Source organism: Clytia hemisphaerica, unplaced genomic scaffold (assembly GCF_902728285.1).
Source record: "Clytia hemisphaerica strain Z4C2 unplaced genomic scaffold, Clytia hemisphaerica genome assembly, whole genome shotgun sequence".
NCBI lineage: Eukaryota > Metazoa > Cnidaria > Hydrozoa > Leptothecata > Clytiidae > Clytia > Clytia hemisphaerica.
Genome location: NW_027103247.1, coordinates 825443 through 844596, shown reverse-complemented (window position 1 = coordinate 844596; position 19154 = coordinate 825443). Strand labels below are relative to the sequence as shown.

Genomic DNA, 19154 nt, shown 5'->3' with positions numbered 1-19154 from the left:
ATATATCAACGGAAAGCTTAGACTCTCTACTTTCTTTTTCTTTATTTTTCAACGATCAGAAAGCAAGCCAATTAAAGATATTGCGCGAGAAAGACATGCCTATCAAATTGCGTATATGTACGGCATTCGGAACGTCTCAAGGACGTATATGTACGGCATTCGGGTCCAAAAGGTTAAGGTATTTTAAACAGGAGTCACACTCGGCATACAATCATACAATATCATACAATTTAATCTTTTTATCAAAATTGGCATAAAATAGCATAAAATATAAGGTCTTGGCATACTGAGCATAAAATTTGACCAAAAAGCCACGAATGCTTTTAAAGAAATCTTTCAAAAAACAGTTCGTCACAAACGGTTTAACATACGTAACAAATGGATTTTAATGGGAAAAGATTTCTAAGAAAATTTATTTCGCATTTACTTGGATTTTTGGAACGGGGGATGAATTTACTTATTGAGTTACTTCTTTCATTAACCTTTCCAGCGCGCAACATTTCTATATCTTCAGCCCGTCTGCGCGCAACGTTTTTTGATGAAAATGCAATTTTCACGATAACCGTTATAACTTTTTGAAAAATTAACTTCAGAAAAAAACCCTTATATTTTTGGAAAGCCCTAACCTTTCCCCTTTCTAAATATGTTTAACTGAGTACTTCAAACAATTTTGGACAGAAATTATGAAGCCAGACAAAAGGTATATGAAAAAACAATGTCGTGAAAAAGTCATTTTTTGGTGCAAAACTTCAAAAAATTATAGAGAACTGAAAAATTGATAAAAACACTTACTTTTTTCTTTAGAAGGTTTCTTTATAGTTAGGTAATACAATTCCATACTTTTGAAAAGCCAAGTAAAACTCTAAAACACTTTTATAAACCCTTACTTTAATAGCTAACTTTCTGCCTCCTCCAGTTTCACAAAATCACGCAACACAGCTTGGTCTACCATTTCTATTTTTGAAAAATGTTGCGTCATACCAAAACAAACCCCGATTGTTTCTTATCAGAAATTTCACGCTGATTCCGATTTTTTAATCGGTTTTACCGTACCTCTGACGGTTGGGGCGTAATCCGACCAAATATAAAGGTCACCTTAAAAACGTATCAGATACGTCTTTCGGAACGTATGGCGAACGTATCAGATACGTCTTTCGGGGCGGAAAGGTTAAAGTTTTTTTCAAAAGGATAACTTTATAGAAGGGGTCAAAATTGAAAAGTCTGTACAGATTTACAGCAAAATTGCTTTAAAAAACTATTTGGGGTCGATGAGGTATAAGGAAACTTTAGGAACTTTTCTTTTCAAATCAAATTTTCATTCCGTCTAGAAAGTCAAAACATTTGAAAAACAAAATCAGACTATTTAAAGTTAAAAGAAAAACTTTGAAGATACCCCTGTCCTACTACGAATCATCTTTTAGAAAAAATCCTGTATTAGAATAACCTAATAAAAAATGAAGTTTGGTATACCCCTGTCCCACTCATTGAAATTCTTTATTATTATTTTCGACAATGCAGGACTTCAATCGGACATTAGTTGAAGTTTTCGAGGAAAAGTTTTTAGCATAAAATAATCATAAAATTTGAAGAAAGAGCATACAATTTGGCATCAAATCTGACTAATTTTGGCATAAAAAATCATACAATTTGGTCATTTTTTGGCATAAAATCATACTATAATAGGGATTTTTAGAGTGTGACCCCTGTTTAAACTTTTATGTAACATAATTATGGAGACACCAGATGGAGACACCAGATGCCCAATGATGTAAACAGACCTACAGAGCTAATAACGTTTCAAAAACTGTTCATTCAGTCTCCCTTGTGTCTTTTGTCCCAAATTCACTGGTTTTCTCTGACCCTCTCCCATCCCTTTAATTTACAAATGAACAGTTTTTGATACCAGGCGATGATCCAATAGATTATGAGAGCTGAGGGCGTACAAGTATACATTTGATTTTAAGATTGATTTGAAATCTAAACATTGGAAATGAAAAGGGAAAAGATGATAAGCCGGAGTCGTCTATAATACTTGGCAGACAATGATATAGGTGTAGGAAGATAGTGCAAGAAAAAAAAAGAACTCTGATGCAAATAAAATGGCCCTTTTACACGTGGCCCTGGGCTTTTCAAAATGAAAATTTAAAATGCAACGGATAATTTGGGTTTTTTAAATGGTCAAGCATGAAAAATGAATGTAAAAGTGGATGTTTAAAAGAACCATGGAAACTGATGGAAAATGAATGTTCGAACGTAAAAGTACATGTATTTAGTTTTCTTGAATTTAAAACAAAACAAAAAATCCCATCACGCCAATAGACCTTATCCGAGTTTTTGATTTTTCTAAAAAAGCGATGCATTCTGGGATTGTTTCGGGAGTATTACAATAGAAATCTCTTCGAGGGAATTCTATTGTAATACCGGGAGTAACAATCCCACAATGCATCGCTGTTTTAGAAAAATCAAAAACTCCGATAAGGTCTATGGCTAACGCGTGTAATGGTGGTCCTTTTCTAACCGGTGTAAAACTATCTCGTATAAATCTATGTAATAATTTCTCATCCTCATTCGTCATTTCAGAAATGGCCAACGGTACGTATGGCAACATGGATTTAATCGACGTCGAAAAGTAAGTCATTTTAATTCAATTAAACCTTTCATTAAAACATGTCATACACATTTTCCCGCTTGCTCAGACCAACACAGTGTCTGGAGTTTCACAGTAGTCATTTTGAATTTGACACCTTGTAGAAAGCATTGGGCTCTTCCAGAAAATGTCCGTATATGGGGGGGGGTGGTGGAGGATCTATTGTCCGGGGGAGTAAAACCCGTTGTCCGGGGGTCAAAAGTCACTTTGTCCGGGGGTGAATCACTGAAAGTTGTTACATCTTTCACCCCCCATATTAAATTTTTTTCTGGAAAAGCCCAATTTAAAAAATACACGAGAGCATTGTATAACTATGGGAAATCGGGTTCAAATCGACCTATCGTGTTCCTCTAGTGTTCCTCTTAAGTTAGTAAACGTGGTACAATCAATGAACATAAAAATCAGGCTAGTGAAAAACGTTGTTGATACCATATACCACTATTATACCCCTAGCTTATCATAATTTCTATTTTTTTAAAACGGTTTCCTAACCGTTGTGGGTAGATTCAACCAATGAAGTAAAAGCCCGACCTATTGTGTTCCTCTAGTGTTCCTCTTAAGTTAGTAAACGTGGTACAATCAATGAACATAAAAATCAGGCTAATGAAAAAACGTTGTTGATACCATATACCACTATTATACCCCTAGCTTATCATAATTTCTATTTTTTTATAACGGTTTCCTAACCGCTGTGGGTAGATTCAACCAATGAAGTAAAAGCCCGAAGGGCTAGAAGCGTATCTCCTACGTAAGATTTGAAGCCGCTAAATCCTACCTAAGTTGCGCGGCCTTGAGCTACTTGCGTGGTTTTTATACAAATTCCAGATTGAAAGTAAAATTTACCGCTAGGCTTTGAAAAATATACCACTCGAAAATAAAGAAACCGCTAAATCAAATCTGTCGTTCAAAATACGGCGTATATTCTAATGCTTCAATTTTCTTGCCTGAGAAAGGTTAAAGATTCGGTTCTGGACCACTACGGATCATTGAAATGAATATTTCGCCTCATTTTCAAGCCTCGTTTACCTCAGCATGTCATGTGTGATCACTGTCGATCTCAAACAACTTCACAATGTCATGGGGGCGGTCTCTCTTAAACTGAGTTGACAATTTTTTACTAATAATAAGCTATAGCTTAAATAATCAAGGCTTAATCTGACTTTAATTCTTTTATATGCTTAATTTCAGAATTAATTAGATGTGTTTATAGCAATTAAGTGCATTGTCACTTGAATACGATCATTCGCATTTTTATAAGAATGTCTTCTCAATTCTTTGGGCTTTAGATATAATGTTCCTAAGACGTTCTTATTGTCAGCTTTTTATGAGTCTCATATACTTTGTTCTTATAAAAAACTTGTATATTTTTAAGTTATCTCTACATAACCGAATCTCTATTCCTCCTCCAGACTTCGAAGACCAATTTCCCCTCTAACCACACCGCTCATGATCGGAGCTGGACACTCATCCTCGTCCACCACGACGTCAATACGACAAACGAAACCGAACGCTCGTCGGAAAAAGTCGGTAGCAACGACAGTTGGTGGAAACAGCAGAGTAACGACAACGAAAGTCACTTTTAACACGCGTACTCTAGAATCGGATACGGAAAATGATGGAGACGATGAAAATAGCACAGTTGGAATTTAATGCCGCTTCACAACAAATGATAGATTAGATATTTAGTAGAGTTTTAATAATTTTCTTGGTCACATATTTTGATGTGATAATTTTTTTACTATTGCTTCATATTACGTGTCGTATCTATTTTATGCACTCTCTGCTATTGAATATACAGCTGAATCTCGGTAATTCGAACTCAAACGGTGGAATCTTATTTGTTCGAATTACAGAGAGATTCGAATTATAGAAATTATTTTAAGAGGGTTTCTCCTTGACGGTGACTGGAAACAAGTTCGAATTAGCGAGATTTGACTGTACCTCTGCGAGTAACATTTAATCTGGGAGAAGTTCAACGTACCCATATAGACAATACCGAAATCGCTATGCTAAACAAAGCAAAGGGACTGTAGTTTTGATTTAGTGGAATGAAGCTTGTGGTTTTTCTCAGAATTCATTCGATTTATTACATTTCCTTTGAGTTGAAGAAAATACCAGGTACTCCTTTGCGTTTCCTATCATCCTCATTCATTAGATCGTACAGACATCCAGAGTTTTCGCTCATATTGTATAACCCGGCTTCTAACGGAACAGCTAGCTAGCCTCTTCGATAGATTGATAAATTCCAGTGGACAACCTTCTCTTTAGCTTTATCTGCTTCACTCCTCGATACAAATTGTAGAAAATCTTTTTCTCTCTCTCGGTAAGAGAATTTTGAGAGAAGCTTTTTATCTCTTTGCTATAATAACATTTTAATCGGTTTTGAAACCAACAAGACGGATAAACGGTTTATATAGAAGCTTTATTTGATTCACCTTTTTTTGTAAATAGCCTCTGGTGTATTATTGTATCAAAAACAAAACTAAATGTATGGAATAAGAATGATAGATTTATCTATAATAATTTGTCTCTTTGCTGACTGATCAAAAAAATGAAAGTGACCAAGCTGACTTTGCATAGTTGACAAGCATTGAGTTTCTAGCCCGAAGGGCTAGAGGTCAATCTCTAACCTTTCTCAGGCAAGAAAAATTGAAGCCTTAAAATATGCGCCGTATTTTTGATGACGGATTGAATCTAGCAATTCCTGTTTTTGAGTGATACATTTTTCGAAATTAAGCGGTAAATTTTAGTTTCAATCTGTCATTTGTGTAAAAACCAGGCGGGTCGCATAAGGCCGCGCAACTTTGGTAGGATTTGTTGGCTTCAAATCCTACCAAAGAGATTGACCTCTAGCCTTCGGCTTGAAACTCAATGTTGACAAGTATTCAGGTAGACTGGAAACTTGTCACATTTCAATATCATATCCAATCACAGGATTTCGTAATTTTTGACCTTTGGAAAAAAATGCGGAAGTAGTATGAACAAAGAAAAGGATGAAATTTTCCCAATGTAGATTTGTTGAGTAAGCGATTCACAAGTACTATAATCTTTTGACGACTTCTCGGAAAATGGTTTTGAAGTATACTATACTTTGATACTGCTTATTCTGATATCGTTCTAAAATAGAAAATTTGGGTGTGGAATGATAAAAATAACAGAGAATGATAAAAATAAAAAGGCCTAAAATTTTCCCCATTTCTTTCGCAACGATTGCAAGATTGACAAGATGAAAGTGAAAGTGTCTTATCAGTTTACGGTCTTACTATTTATTTCGGCACTCCCCCACAGAGGCTCAAAACAGTTAATCCCGTCATGGATCCATTATGATGTTTTGAAAAATTCTTTTTATTTTGAAAAATACAATATGGCGGTGCGTTGTAAGCGAAGTTCACAATTGAGGTACTAAAAAGAGGTTTGAGAGTTGATAATTTTACTCTTTTTAAGAAGGAGTTTGTTTCTTGTTAAATATACATGTCCTTCTATTATGAAACTTCGTGATTAAGTGTTTTATTATATGTTTTCAATTTTTATTTAGGATCTTCCAGGAGAAACTAACAGACATAAAAAATAAAGCAAAAATTCGAGAAAAAAATCAAAGCTCCTGTTGATTGATGTTGTTGTTGAGTTGTCTGTGAAACTTCATAGCAAGCTTCATCTATGTTTTATAAAGAAGCTACTTAGTATGTTTTTCAGTTTGTTTTATGGTTCTACAACTTAGAAGACGATCTCTTCTTGGCTTTTGGAATGATCGCTGTAAAACCAGAGAGAGGAAATTCCATGGGGAGAAATGGTCCAACAAATTCTTTAATAAGACTTTTATAGTACTTGTTATCATATTCTACTTCACAAATTGCTGGAGGGAAACTCAAGCTGCCAATGTAGTCGTAGATATTGAAATTTTGACTATTCCAGATAATAAAAATTTGTCACACCTTTTTGATACTTGTATAAAGACCGCATCAACAAACCAGACTAGCATCTCGCAATATGGTTATCACACTGTAGATATTATTAACGGAATGCATTTTGATTTTTGTAATGTATTTCATCCTGTGTTTTTTATATCAACTACAACTTTAAATAACTCAAACACACTCAATTTGACCATTCATTATAATCTTGACAATATTCCTCATAAAATAAATATTATGGTTCCTGAAATTTTTGGTTGTGAAAGCATTCAAAAACTTTATAAAGACCCCACAAAAAAAGAGAGTGGATTAAACCTTTATGCCGACATTTTCAATGATTACAAACAGACTTTGGATCGTCTTGATGGCTGCACGCTCCGGAAAGATGATGGGAAGATAAACTGTTCTGATTGCAAGGTATATAATTACATTATTTTATGTCTGATTTGGCAGTCTGCAAGACATTTTTACAGCCTGCAGATCATCAACTAGCCTAGATACCCTAACTTGGTTTGCCTAAAAATTGATTGAAGTAGTAGAAACATTGAAACAAAACAAAAACACAGCTAGCACAATGACCTTTGAAGGACGGAATAGGATGCAGTTAGTCCAGACGATCTCAATCGAACGGAATCGACTATCGAACCAGCCGAACCAAATCGAACGCAATCGACCGATTGAAATTTCATTGTCGAACGCAATCGAATCTCAATCAAATATTACCGCAATTTTCAGATTCCATTGATATTCCATTGCGTTCGATTGATGTTTGATTGCGTTCGATTGCGTTTGATCGTCGATTCATTGACCCCCTGATTGTTCACCGCACAACGGGAAATCAAGAGTAATTTCATTCGGCTTGTGATGTTTGAAAGCTTGGATGTTGGGAAGCTGCAAGAATAAATATTGAACAGGATGTGACCAACAATTTTGTATTTCTCTTATATTAATGATATATTTCGAGATTTGATTCTCATCTTCAGATTAATATCTAAAGGGGGGGTTTCAGGGGGGTACCCGATTCCGCAATTCCGCCAATTTTTTCCCCAATTTCCGTCAAATCGTCTTAAATTGAACCAAAACTCCGTCACCGAAAATTCCTTTGAAATTCAATATTTTTGTCGAAAATTCCGCAAATTTTGAATATCTTTTACCAATTCCAAAATTCCAATTTTTCCGCACTAAAATTGTCTAATTTTCCATCTCCGTCAGAGAACCCAATTTCCGTAATTCCGTCTAAATTTTCGCCAAATTCCGCCACTCCGTCCGAAAAAAATGCCGATTCCGCTCCTCCGCCAACCATGAACCCCCCCTCCAATAGCAAAATATAAAAAACAGTTTTAAAAACAGTAAAAAATCGAAAACATGTACATCTTCGTAAAAAAAACTTCCTCATACAACACTCGTCTCATAATAAATGTCTACTGTAAAAAATAAAATAGGAGAAATCAAAAATTGAAAAAATCAGTAAAGCGTAACGAAATAATTAAAAACATTTTATTAGAAAAAGGACAATTAAATTTTTATAACTAGTGCTCAGCTTTTGTATTCATCCTTTTTGTTTAGTTCAGGTTTGAGATCTTTAATGAATAATGCCTCAATTCTTTGCAAGAATAAAGTCAAACGATCTCAATCGAACGGAATCGTCGATCGAACCAGTCGAACAACAATCGAACCAATCAAATATTACCCAGAATTTTGACGTTCGATTGAGATTCGATTGCGTTTGACAATCGAATTTCAATCGGTCAATTGCGTTCGATTTGGTTCGACTGGTTCGATCGTCAATTTCGTTCAATTGAGATCGTCTGGAGTTAGTGGAAGTACTTCGATTTGCGAAGCGTCTTAACGTTACACACAACAAAAGAAACTAGGAAAAAACAAAGAAATTACCCATAGCTACCATGAAGTTGGGTAACTTGCATCAGTGGAGGGAAACTTGCATAGCCATCAAATGACTGACCAATCAAAGCAGCAAAATTTCCAAACAAATGAACTACCCAGCTCCGCTCGCAGCTCTACTCTACCATTTTTGTTTTGATCTAATTTTAATGACCAACCAGGTCATTCATTTGAGGGCTATTTATGTTAGCATCCACTGATGCAAGTTACCCAATCTCACGGTACCATTTCGCAACCATGGGGAATCGCAGTTTTATGGAAATGGGAATCCTCAAATCTAATAAAGCATCTTCTGAAAATTTCATTCTTCCCCATTAATGGGAAAATGAAAAATGAAGAAACTTTCGTTTTATAATTTTCTTTTTAATCTGCCAAGAAGTGTTATAAAATTGAAATGCATATCAAAGATTAATGCTGCAAAAGTGCTATATCATTTACTTGTCTCACAAGCAAAAAATGTGCTGCAAAACTTCTAAAGGGATTAATGAAAAAATAACCCAGCGCTTTTTAATGAAATTAACATTTTCAAAAACTATGAGAAGTCGCCTAAATTTGGGCCATAGGTGAAAGAATTTGAACCAAGCCAACCTTGAAAACTAATTTGAATATCAACTTCCCAAGAAAAAGATCTACAGGGGAGACGAAAGCCACCTAGATCCGCGCACCGCCAGATAGGCTATTTCCCGGAAATTTTGCTGGACCTCAAACACTGACCCATTTACATGTGCAGAATTATTTTTACTTTAGGGTATAAACAATGCTTTAAAAATCGAAGCGCTGTCTCAGGAATTGAATAACAAAATTTGATTGGTTGATATTCTGGCTGCCTGTTCTTAATTGGTCATTTTGTCTCATTTTAAGTTTTCATGTTTTGATTAATTGTCTTGGGAACTTGAACTTGATTCAGGTAACTCATCCTTGTTGTTGCAAATACATCCTGTAGATGACTGATGTTGTTTTTTCTGAAAGCTCGATTTCCTAGTGTAACTAACTGACTTGCGTGCTGGGTATGTGTAGACAACAAGGGTCTGTTTTTTCACTTTCCGAAGTCTCTCTAAAGGGTTATAAAAAATCAGAATTTTCAAAGTAATCACCCTAAGGGCTGGAAAAATCATGATTTTTAGGAGTCATTTTTTAGTTTTGAGAAAAAAGTCTCTCCAAGGGTAGAAAATTATTCGAAAATAGAAGAAAACTTGATTAATAAATGTCTCTCTACGGGTCACTTTTTAGTATACTGTTGGGAAAAGAGCTATGTTTTTTTTAATACTTTTTGATAGACTATCCTATGATTCTCAGAATTTGGAAAATTTCCAAAATTAAAGAGACACCATAGAACTGCAGAATGAGTTTCACATACAGTAACCATAGACCTTATTGTTAATCAAGATACCATTTTGACTCAAAATGTTAGCGACAAAAAGATTATGCAATCGATCCAAAAAGTGGCAATAGTCTGCTAAAATGGTATTGTTATCGGCAAAAGTAATGTTATTCTAATTCCATAGAGATCCTCTTCCTATCATGATTCTATTGGTGAAAATCAGACCATGATTGGTCTAGAAAATATTGACTGATCAGTAAAAAACCAACAGTCTGCAAAGTTGATTTCTTTTTTATCACTGATAAATTTGACAGATCAACCTTCGAAAAGGATGTCATAGTTCGCACCCCCCCTTTATGAAGGGGGGGGGTAGCGATGTTCAGAAAATCTCAGAAAGGGGGGGTAAGAGAATTTTTTCTAGAAAGGGGGAAGTTTTCAGAAAGGGGGGGGGTTCATCTAGAAAGGGGGGGGGTAAGATGTCAGTGGTATGTTTTTTTTGTGTTTTCCCAAATTAGAAGTTTTATTTTTAATTTACAATGCTTCTGAAAGAAGTTCACTTTTACCTTTGATCAAAGCGTACACCACCAAATTCAGATTTCCTAATTATTTGCTTATTTACACTGAATGTTCTTGCTTTTTCACCGGTAGAATTATGGTAGGATTTTAAAATTTTGAGGGGGGTAGCATCAAATTTTAAAAGGGGGAAGAACCTAGGGTAGGGGGGGTAGCTCTAGGGTAGGGGGGGTAGTGACCCCCTTCCGAACTATGGATGTTTAGCCAAATCGATCAAGCTAATTAGTCAATATGTGATACCACTTTTAAATAAACGGCAGATAGTAGTCTGAATTTTCCAAATCTTGTCCATTTATCCATGTCAAGATAGTTGAGCTCCTGCTCCTGCTCCTGGACTATGTCAAGGTAGGGTGATGGCCAAGGGAGAATTGGGATAGGATTCAGAAGTGATAATTTTGTCAATATTTCTTAACACAAAAACGCTTTTGAAAAACGAATAAAAAAAGGCAAATTTCGAAGTAAAAGATGTAACTTTTCTCAAAAAAATGTATTTCTTTTAATTATTTGTTCTAGAAAGGGTATTCAGTCTATGGTTGAAAGTTTTAAAATATAACTTTGGAATTACAAACTTATCTCAGTATCATAGTCTCTTTTTATATTTCATTTTTATTTGATTTAGTACTTTCAACACTTGCTCTCCTTGAGGTCAGATCCCGGTCAGATCTCTGATCTTCACCATATTATACATTGTATCTCTGTTGTTTGTTAATTTTCAGCTCGGACGTATGTCCGTTTAATGTGGGACTACATACCACATTAAACGGACATACAACACAACATATTATGTTGTGTTGTATCCTTCTTACTGAACTTTATATCGTTCATTGTTTTGTCTGGACAAAATCTGATAAACTGGAATTCCTTTCGAAAGTCTCCACAAGATTAAAACCTAGCCTGTCTGTTGTTAATCAAGTTTAATTTTCCTCTTCAGTTTTTCAAAAAAAGTCTTTTTCTTTCATGTTTTTCTACTTATGTCTAGGGGTTGGTCTAAAAAGCAGGGTAGCCAATGGGGTAGCCAATTGGGCTAGGTTATTGGGTACCTCTTTTTGCCTAAACTTTTGAAATCTGAAACCTATTTTCATGTGGAAATAACTATACAACATCTTGTTAATGATTCCATGTAATAAAATTTAAGATTCCTTTCGAACTTCAGCCACAATAGCCTTTTTTCCAAAGGTACTGAACTTTGTTACTTCTCAAGAGACCTGGCGCCATTTTGTCTTCCTTCTTGGCTTCGTTTGAAAATTTACAGACCCGAATAAAAAATATATACAAAACAGTTTTTAATATTTAATATTTAGATTTTATTTATATTTTTAATTGTTATTTCCGTGAAGCTGTAATTCGATGATAATAGCTTTGGAATCGCCTTTGGGCCATATGATCTCTAATCTTGTCATATCTTAATAATCCTTTGTTATTGAATCTATTGTTTAATTTATATCATGTTTAGATGTTTCAAACAATCAATTCCTTACAAAATTTTTTAATATGGCAGCTTATAATAGGTGCAAAAAGTCTTTTGAAATAGCTCTATTATAATGAAGCTTTATTTCTTACTCCTCGTGCATTAACACGTGGTAATTTATATCTTTGTTTATCTTTGTAATCATACATGATCAATCTAAGTATCAATCAGATTCGTGCTCCCTGGTCAGTAAAATGTGGTTCTATGTATTCATTTTCGGTATTTCTATTCTGGTCTGTAAAATATTTAGGTACCCCACAACCTAGCCCAATTGGCTACCCCAATTGGCTACCCTGCTTTTTAGACCAACCCTATGTCTAGTGGTTAAAAACTGGCAATCTTCGAATCGAAAATGTCTTGTTTTGATTTTTGTCTTAATATAAGACTTGCGTAACTTAACTATTGCTCACCCAAATCCATTTTCATGTTATCCAATAAACCATTTTAACACATTTACCTTTTACCCTACTTTAAGGTTTTGAATATTCAAAAAATGGTCCCAACGTATGAGTAGAGTAGAAACAAGAGTGATAATTTTCAAAAGTTATTGATAACGAACTGGGAATTAGTGGGAGATGTTGGAGGTTCTTCTCCTGAATAACTTTACGTCGGTTAAAAGTAACTTAAAGGAACTTAGTAGCTTTCTTCTTAACACCTTGTAAGAAATAGTTTTGAAAATCAATTAACCCTATTCGGCCTAGGGGGTTTCTGTTCGGAGGTCACAGATTAATGGTAATAGCTCCTGAAATAATAGAGCTTTTGCCATGAAATTTTCTGTAAATTCCTAACTTTTATTTAGCTTAAAAAAATAAAAATTTGACACCTAAAAATGTTTACACCTTGAGCATGACAATAAGAAGTCACAAAAATTGATACTTTTCCAATACAAATTTATTTTTTATGTCAAATGTATCATTTAAACCGTAATTTATTGAATATTTAGGATAAAATAAGCATTTTAGACTCAGGCAACTTTTTTCTAAAGCCTTTGTTAGAATACAATAGCTATTTATAAGAACAAAGGAAATTTTCGGTTTTTGCTCACTTTGGGCATGCTGAGTGACGTCATCAAAAAGATTTTTGTCAAAAGTTGCCTTATGTGACAAGGATCTCGTGTGCCAAATTTCATCCAAAAAGACCCACTAGATCAAAAGTTAAGGGGTGGTACAGGAAAACCCCCCTAGTTTTGAACCGCCCCTAAAAGCCTAGGATGAATAGGGTTAAAGTGGGTCATAACCCTTCTTGTTTTGATATGCGGATAAAATGCCTTATCAAAACTTTGTAACAAATTCTTCCTGGCATAAATAAATTTTTGTGATTCTTTGGGCTCTATATAGATCCACTTTTTAACGTTCTGGTCTGTAAATTTACCAAGACATTCGATCGAAGAACAGTTTCATGTTATATATATGGTCAAAATTTCAAGTCTTTAGCATTTGTAGATCATAAGAGGGAATGGGATCAAATGCTAGAATTCTTTCTTTCCCAAATTCACTAGATTCCATTTGTACTTTGTTCATCCGTGACCATAACCTATTTTCTTTTCCCTATAGGACTCGTACAAAGAATGGATTTGTTCTCAATACGCAAGTGAAATGATGTCACAACGTTTCCGTAAACCTGTCTGTCCGCATCTCTTCACCAACGTTTGTCACCATTGTCCGGCTGTTGAACCGGATGAAGGATATGGCGGGTACTCTATTTTCCAGTGTTTGTCTGATCAAGGTAAGAATCAAAGACTTCCCAACCTGCGCAAGATATCCTTATTCCTTTACACATAAAATTGAGGTTTTAGCTTTGGCCAAAGTTACATCACTTAGCGAAAATTTGATGTTATGAGATCAAACGTTCGAATCTGTAACGGTTGTCTTTACAAACAGACCGGCACCCGATATCTACTGTAATTTCAAAATCCATTTCTGTTCAGATACTACTCTGCCATAGAGAGTACTGTCGAGGAGATCTCTAACGTTACGCAAATTGAATATTTGCTTTCATAACGGTTGAAATTACGTGGATTTTTTAACGAAATATGAAAAGCCTCTTTAAATAACTGTCTTACCGATTTCCCTTGAAAGTGTTTAGTTTAAAGGAATTATACGGTGTATATACACCCGACTCGTCTGAAACTGATGTCAGCAAAATTTTAATAAAAGAGTCCTTTCAAATTTGTAAATAAAAGGAGGAAAAAAATCTTGCTCCACATTTTTCTTTATTCATTACAAAAGATTCTATTTATTTCAATCTGCTGAATCAACATCAACATTATAACTATGTAAAAGGTCAATGGCTTTAAGGGTAAAACTAGATATCGTCATTTTATTTTCTGTTTTTTTTTTGGGGGATCGTTTACACATTCGAATTATCGCGTCTTAGTATATCAAAGTGTAAAGAGGACCTTACAGAAAAAATTGAAATCATTGGAATCTGCCGACAAATTAACATAAATGTCACGACATAAACAAATCTTGAGAAAATGTGTTATAACAAAGCCTGATTAGTGGAAATTTTATTGATATATTGCGCGCGAAAATGAAAAAGAAAATTCAGACAAAAGTTTTCATAGGGGAGCTGTGAGGATTTTAAGCAATTTTCTAAAGCTCTACTAAATTTTTTTAGCAATACGGTATGTCACGATTTAAGTCGTTACTAAATTTAAGAAAAATATCCTTTTTTATTTTTTTTCCCATTCCCTCAGATTCCCTTTAGTGAAAATAATGAAGATGGATAAATTCTAAAAGTGATATATTTCGGTGGTATCACCTTTTTCAAGCTTATAAAATACAAGTATTCTATCATATTACACAAATTTCTATCTACATAGTTCAGTTTTTTCTTGAGAGAGTAATTAATAAAGAATACTTCTAATTATTGAAGTTTTTCATATTTTTCGTTATGTTTTAGATGATAGCTGCAATCCATCAAATCCCGATTGTCTCTCGTTCAATTGTTTACCGACGTACGATGAAACTAGAATTACTTATCATTGACCATGGTGCTTTGCGAATTCCTTAGTCCATCATGCAACAGCTCACTGCACATTAGTTCTCGCCTAACGCAGCTTACTATTGACAGTTATCCTTCGCGAATTCGATATCCCATCATGCAACAGCTCACTGCACATGTCCAAATATACAATACCGAAGTTTGGCACTAACAGAAAGTTGAGCAAAATGTTCCGAATCATTAGTGAAACTACCTATGCCTTATACCATACTTTTTGAATTGGTTCAATCAGTCAAAACCTCAAATGTTGATATACACGCCAGGAATTTTGCGAATTATTCGATGAGCACAGATTATGAATGAATCTCTTGGTACTTTTTGACACTTCTCTGAAGATTTTGTCTTTTGTTATAATGAGTGGGTATTCAGAAGACATATACATACATTGATCATTTGAATTATTGTTTCCAAATAATAATGGTTCATCAATGGGTTTCTTCGTCACTGATAACCAAAGTATTGTTGATTAATCTGTGGAGAAATTCCTCTCAACATTTGAGTTTTCACTCAACGAGATTAAGATCTGATACCTCGTTGATATTTAAAGGAAATCCTTGCTTGATTTTTGATGGAATGGTTGGAAATGGATGTGTACATTTTTGTGTGGACCATTAGCGATAGCGTGTAAATCTACGATTATTCAAACGGGTCAAAGCTTCTTGTAGTCACTGATAGAGGGTTAGAAGTTGTTTGCTTTAGAAAAATGCTTGCATAATCTTTTTTATAAGAACGCAAGGCGCCAGAACTTACTGGTTCTTATAAAAAAGCGTGTAGCAAAGTGAGTCAAATGTTAGGAATTCCATTCAAACTTTATCCGTTCACACAGTAGGCCACTGTTGAAAACGGTTTAGCAAACTTCTAGATTTTAGTAAGTAACAAATTTCAAATACAAGAGCAATACGAACTTATTTTTCTTATTCCAGAGTTACTTGAGGAATCATAAATTTTGATGCAATTCTCAATAAAATTAATTGAAAACAAAATTAAAATCAAACCTAGCCATTTTATTTATGAATCTTTTAAATTAATGACCATACGATAATATTGACCTCATTTTGGCTAAAATCTTATCTTTATTGTGCATAGAATTACTCATTATGATTTGTTTATTATATACCCTTAAAACAGAACTTTTTTACGAATTTTGAATTTTAATAGCATTTATTTCCAAGTTCAAAAAACAATTTAGGATTTTTTTCTAGGTCCACTTTTGCTGGATGCATTGTTCTGTTTTTCAAAGTCTGCGAATTAATCAAAGATACATTTTGAAACACCCCTGTTTCAGTGGGACCTCTTTAGCCGGCCGTGATAAAATTTAAAGGAATGCGAACGGCCTAGTTTATAATGGGGAGGCCCAAGTTGGTCATGGCACAGGGGTGTGCAAGTGATTTTAAATTTAGTTACATTTGTTTGAATTCTCATGCGACTGAAAGTAGCTGTTCTATTAGGTCCTACTTACAAATTCGAACATTCGAAGATACTATATTAGTTTTATTATCTTTATTGAAATGACTTATTTTTCTATAATTGACTTTCTAATTAATTATGTATTATCCTAAAGTAATTAAATGACAGGACAAAAGGATTATGTTTTTGTCTGGTAGAATGTAAAAAGTTTATTATATATATTGATGATGTTTATTATTGGGGAAAAAGTCTGGGTCTAGTGAGTGAGAGGGCTGGGCTTTATTGATGCAGAAACTTATTAGGTTTCGTTCTATGACGAGAGGTCTATTCGTCATGCTGACCTTTATAAGTCTAAATCACAAAGCTTGAAATTGCGATGAAAACGTTAGAAAATGTCGTATGTTTTCGAAAAAGCCTAAGTTTTTCCGGACTTGGGTTGTTGTTTTTTATATTATTGCACTGTTCAAAAATTTAATTTCTCGTGTTTTATTTTACTTCAAATATTTTGTTATATAATATGTGTAAGACAGGATGTTATGATATGATGTTATGATTTTTGTTTCATATTATATTTAGATGTTACGTTTTAGAATCGGGAAAGGGTGATTGCCTAAGTAGGCCATCTTTATATTTGAAATAAAGATAAAATTCTAAACGAAGATTTATCCGGGTTTTGGAAGTCAGAATAGTCATATATTTAGCAATCATTCCTTTACAAAAGCACTTTTGTATCTATACTTGATGTTTTTAATATCAGAATTTCTTTTCATTTTATTTTTTTTTTGGAATAAGAAATGCCCGAATTAAATGAAGATCCAACTCTGCGTTTGGAGTGGCCGTTAATAAGTGCGTGTAGTTGCAGTGATAGAGAGTTGACTGAAATATGACGAGGTGAAATCAAATAGATGTTTGCTTCGCCGTTTTTTTTTCAAGTTACTCAAAACCTTTGCAGATCTGCTTAGGTTTTGCACTTATTTGATCAGCTTAACGGCCTGTTCAATCAAATTTGACTTTAAATTTACATGGAGATTAGTATGTATAGTTGCCGTTTATACGGACGGTACGTCATATTTCTTTTAAACTCCATTACTCGTGATATCAAACTTATCTTGTCCCTTGACTTAATCTTTTTTCCTTAAATGGTGAAAAAACATTACGTAATCACTCCTTACAAGTTTGATTACTGCGTTACTAATCAGACTCGGGCAGTGTATAGAGATTTCCATGGTTCAGTTTCAATAACAATTTCTGCATTTAGTTTATAGAAAAGATTGTACTAGCATCAAAGAAACATTTTTTCCTTGTAAAATTTCAACTTTATTTGATATATTTATTTTTCCAACTCTTTATAATAAAATAACAATTTATGTCCTAAATATTCGGAAGTTTCCTTTCTTCTCGAACCCTTTTACGCTAAACCCTTAAGTCGCATCATGAGAAACTTTTATTTCATTTTCTCAAGACAAAAATCATTAAATTTCGTCCTCTTAAGACACCCCCTCCTCACAGACCCACTGAGACCCCAATGGAAAAAATGGCCAAAATATCGCAGTGGAAAATTTTCGAAAACAATCAAATAAACCAATCCTCACTGCAAAATATTTACTATTTTTCCATCCCCACTGAATTTTCTGACTTGAAAACAAAAGAATTGAGATCCCAAGCCATGAAAAAAAATGGTAACATTAATCCCCATCGAGTTTCAGTTCGTTAATTTTATCCCCACTGGCTAGAAAAATCCTACTGGGTCTGTGAGAAGGGGGTGTTTTAAGCAAATTGTTTCAATAAATGTATACCATTGATCTTATTTTTTGAATTCAAGATATTGAAAAATTGATGTGGAAATTTTAGTCACCCTCAAGATCCTAATTAATTTCAACTGCGTTTTAGTTTCCGATAGTCCAAATTAATTTGTGGTTTTACAGTTATGGGTCGGTCGACATCTGTCGGCATAAAAAACGAAAATAAAAATAAAATTTCCATAGCAGCAAGAAAAATGAGCAAATATCGACGAAAAGTTAACATGAGGATTGAAAGATATAAGAATTTTATTGCTGAAAATACATTTTGTCTTTTCAAAAACTCGGAGTTGAGGATGCTCGAAAATTTCAGTACTGTTGGTCACTGTCGAGTTCTTAGATGGACCTTTTTAGCCGCAATCTCTTACAAAAATTCAAGAGCAAACATTTTTTTATTAGAACAAAGTTTCTAAGAACATTTTGCTGAAATTTGGGAAAAATTAAAAACGTCTTAAAACTCGGGCAATTTAAGGCAATTTTTCAAACATTGTCGTAGCGATTCAAGACAGACTTAAGTCCATTTTTTCGAAAACTTTCGAAATACGCTTTCAAAAAATGGCCTCAAGTTCACAGAATTCTTATGAGAAAGTATTGTATTTTGAAATTAAAAAAAAGTGATTTTCCAAAACAGATGACTGACCAGGATATTCATAAGTATTAAATAATATCTTTCCAATATGGTTAAGTCTAATTACACATTAAAAATGATCGTTAAATTTTTCTTTAAATTTACAATATGTTATTTTCCAATATTACTTTTAGGGCATTAGAACTTTAAGACCAGAAATATTATTAAAAAAGAAAATATTTTTGGCAAGTTCATTAAAATAAAAATTAAATATTTCTAAAGTTTTGTGTCGTTCATAAAAAAACTACCCCAAGTGATTAACAAAAAACAATAAAAAAATCATCAAAAAATAAATTACATCATTATTTTCCCAGTGCAAAATTTTTTACAAAAAATCACACTAATTACATAGTCGAACTTGATTAAATTAACAAAAATGTGTTATTAAAATACAAAAATCTTTTAAATGTAAAGTAAAACGTATAACATTTTATTCTATTTCTGCTTCTCCATGCCATGAAAATGCCAGCATTTTTCATTTAGTCTCGTCTT

General features: G+C 33.8%; 1 protein-coding gene and 1 long non-coding RNA gene across 2 annotated transcripts in view; both read left to right on the top strand.

Annotated features, from left to right (window-relative positions):
- The window catches only part of LOC136818362 (transcription factor Dp-1-like), a 33045-nt gene extending 27875 nt beyond the window's left edge, over window positions 1-5170 (top strand). Inside the window, exons 13-14 of the mRNA XM_067074731.1 lie at window positions 2581-2629; window positions 4057-5170. Of these exons, the coding sequence (XP_066930832.1) occupies window positions 2581-2629; window positions 4057-4297 (290 nt within the window). The 3' untranslated portion in view covers window positions 4298-5170. The remainder of the gene's footprint in view (window positions 1-2580; window positions 2630-4056) is intronic.
- A 1036-nt stretch (window positions 5171-6206) lies between these two features.
- On the top strand, window positions 6207-15736 carry LOC136818280 (uncharacterized). Its single transcript, XR_010848227.1, has 3 exons — window positions 6207-6975; window positions 13376-13547; window positions 14727-15736. It is a non-coding gene; the product is annotated as an uncharacterized lncRNA (long non-coding RNA).
- The last annotated feature ends 3418 nt before the right edge of the window (window positions 15737-19154 follow it).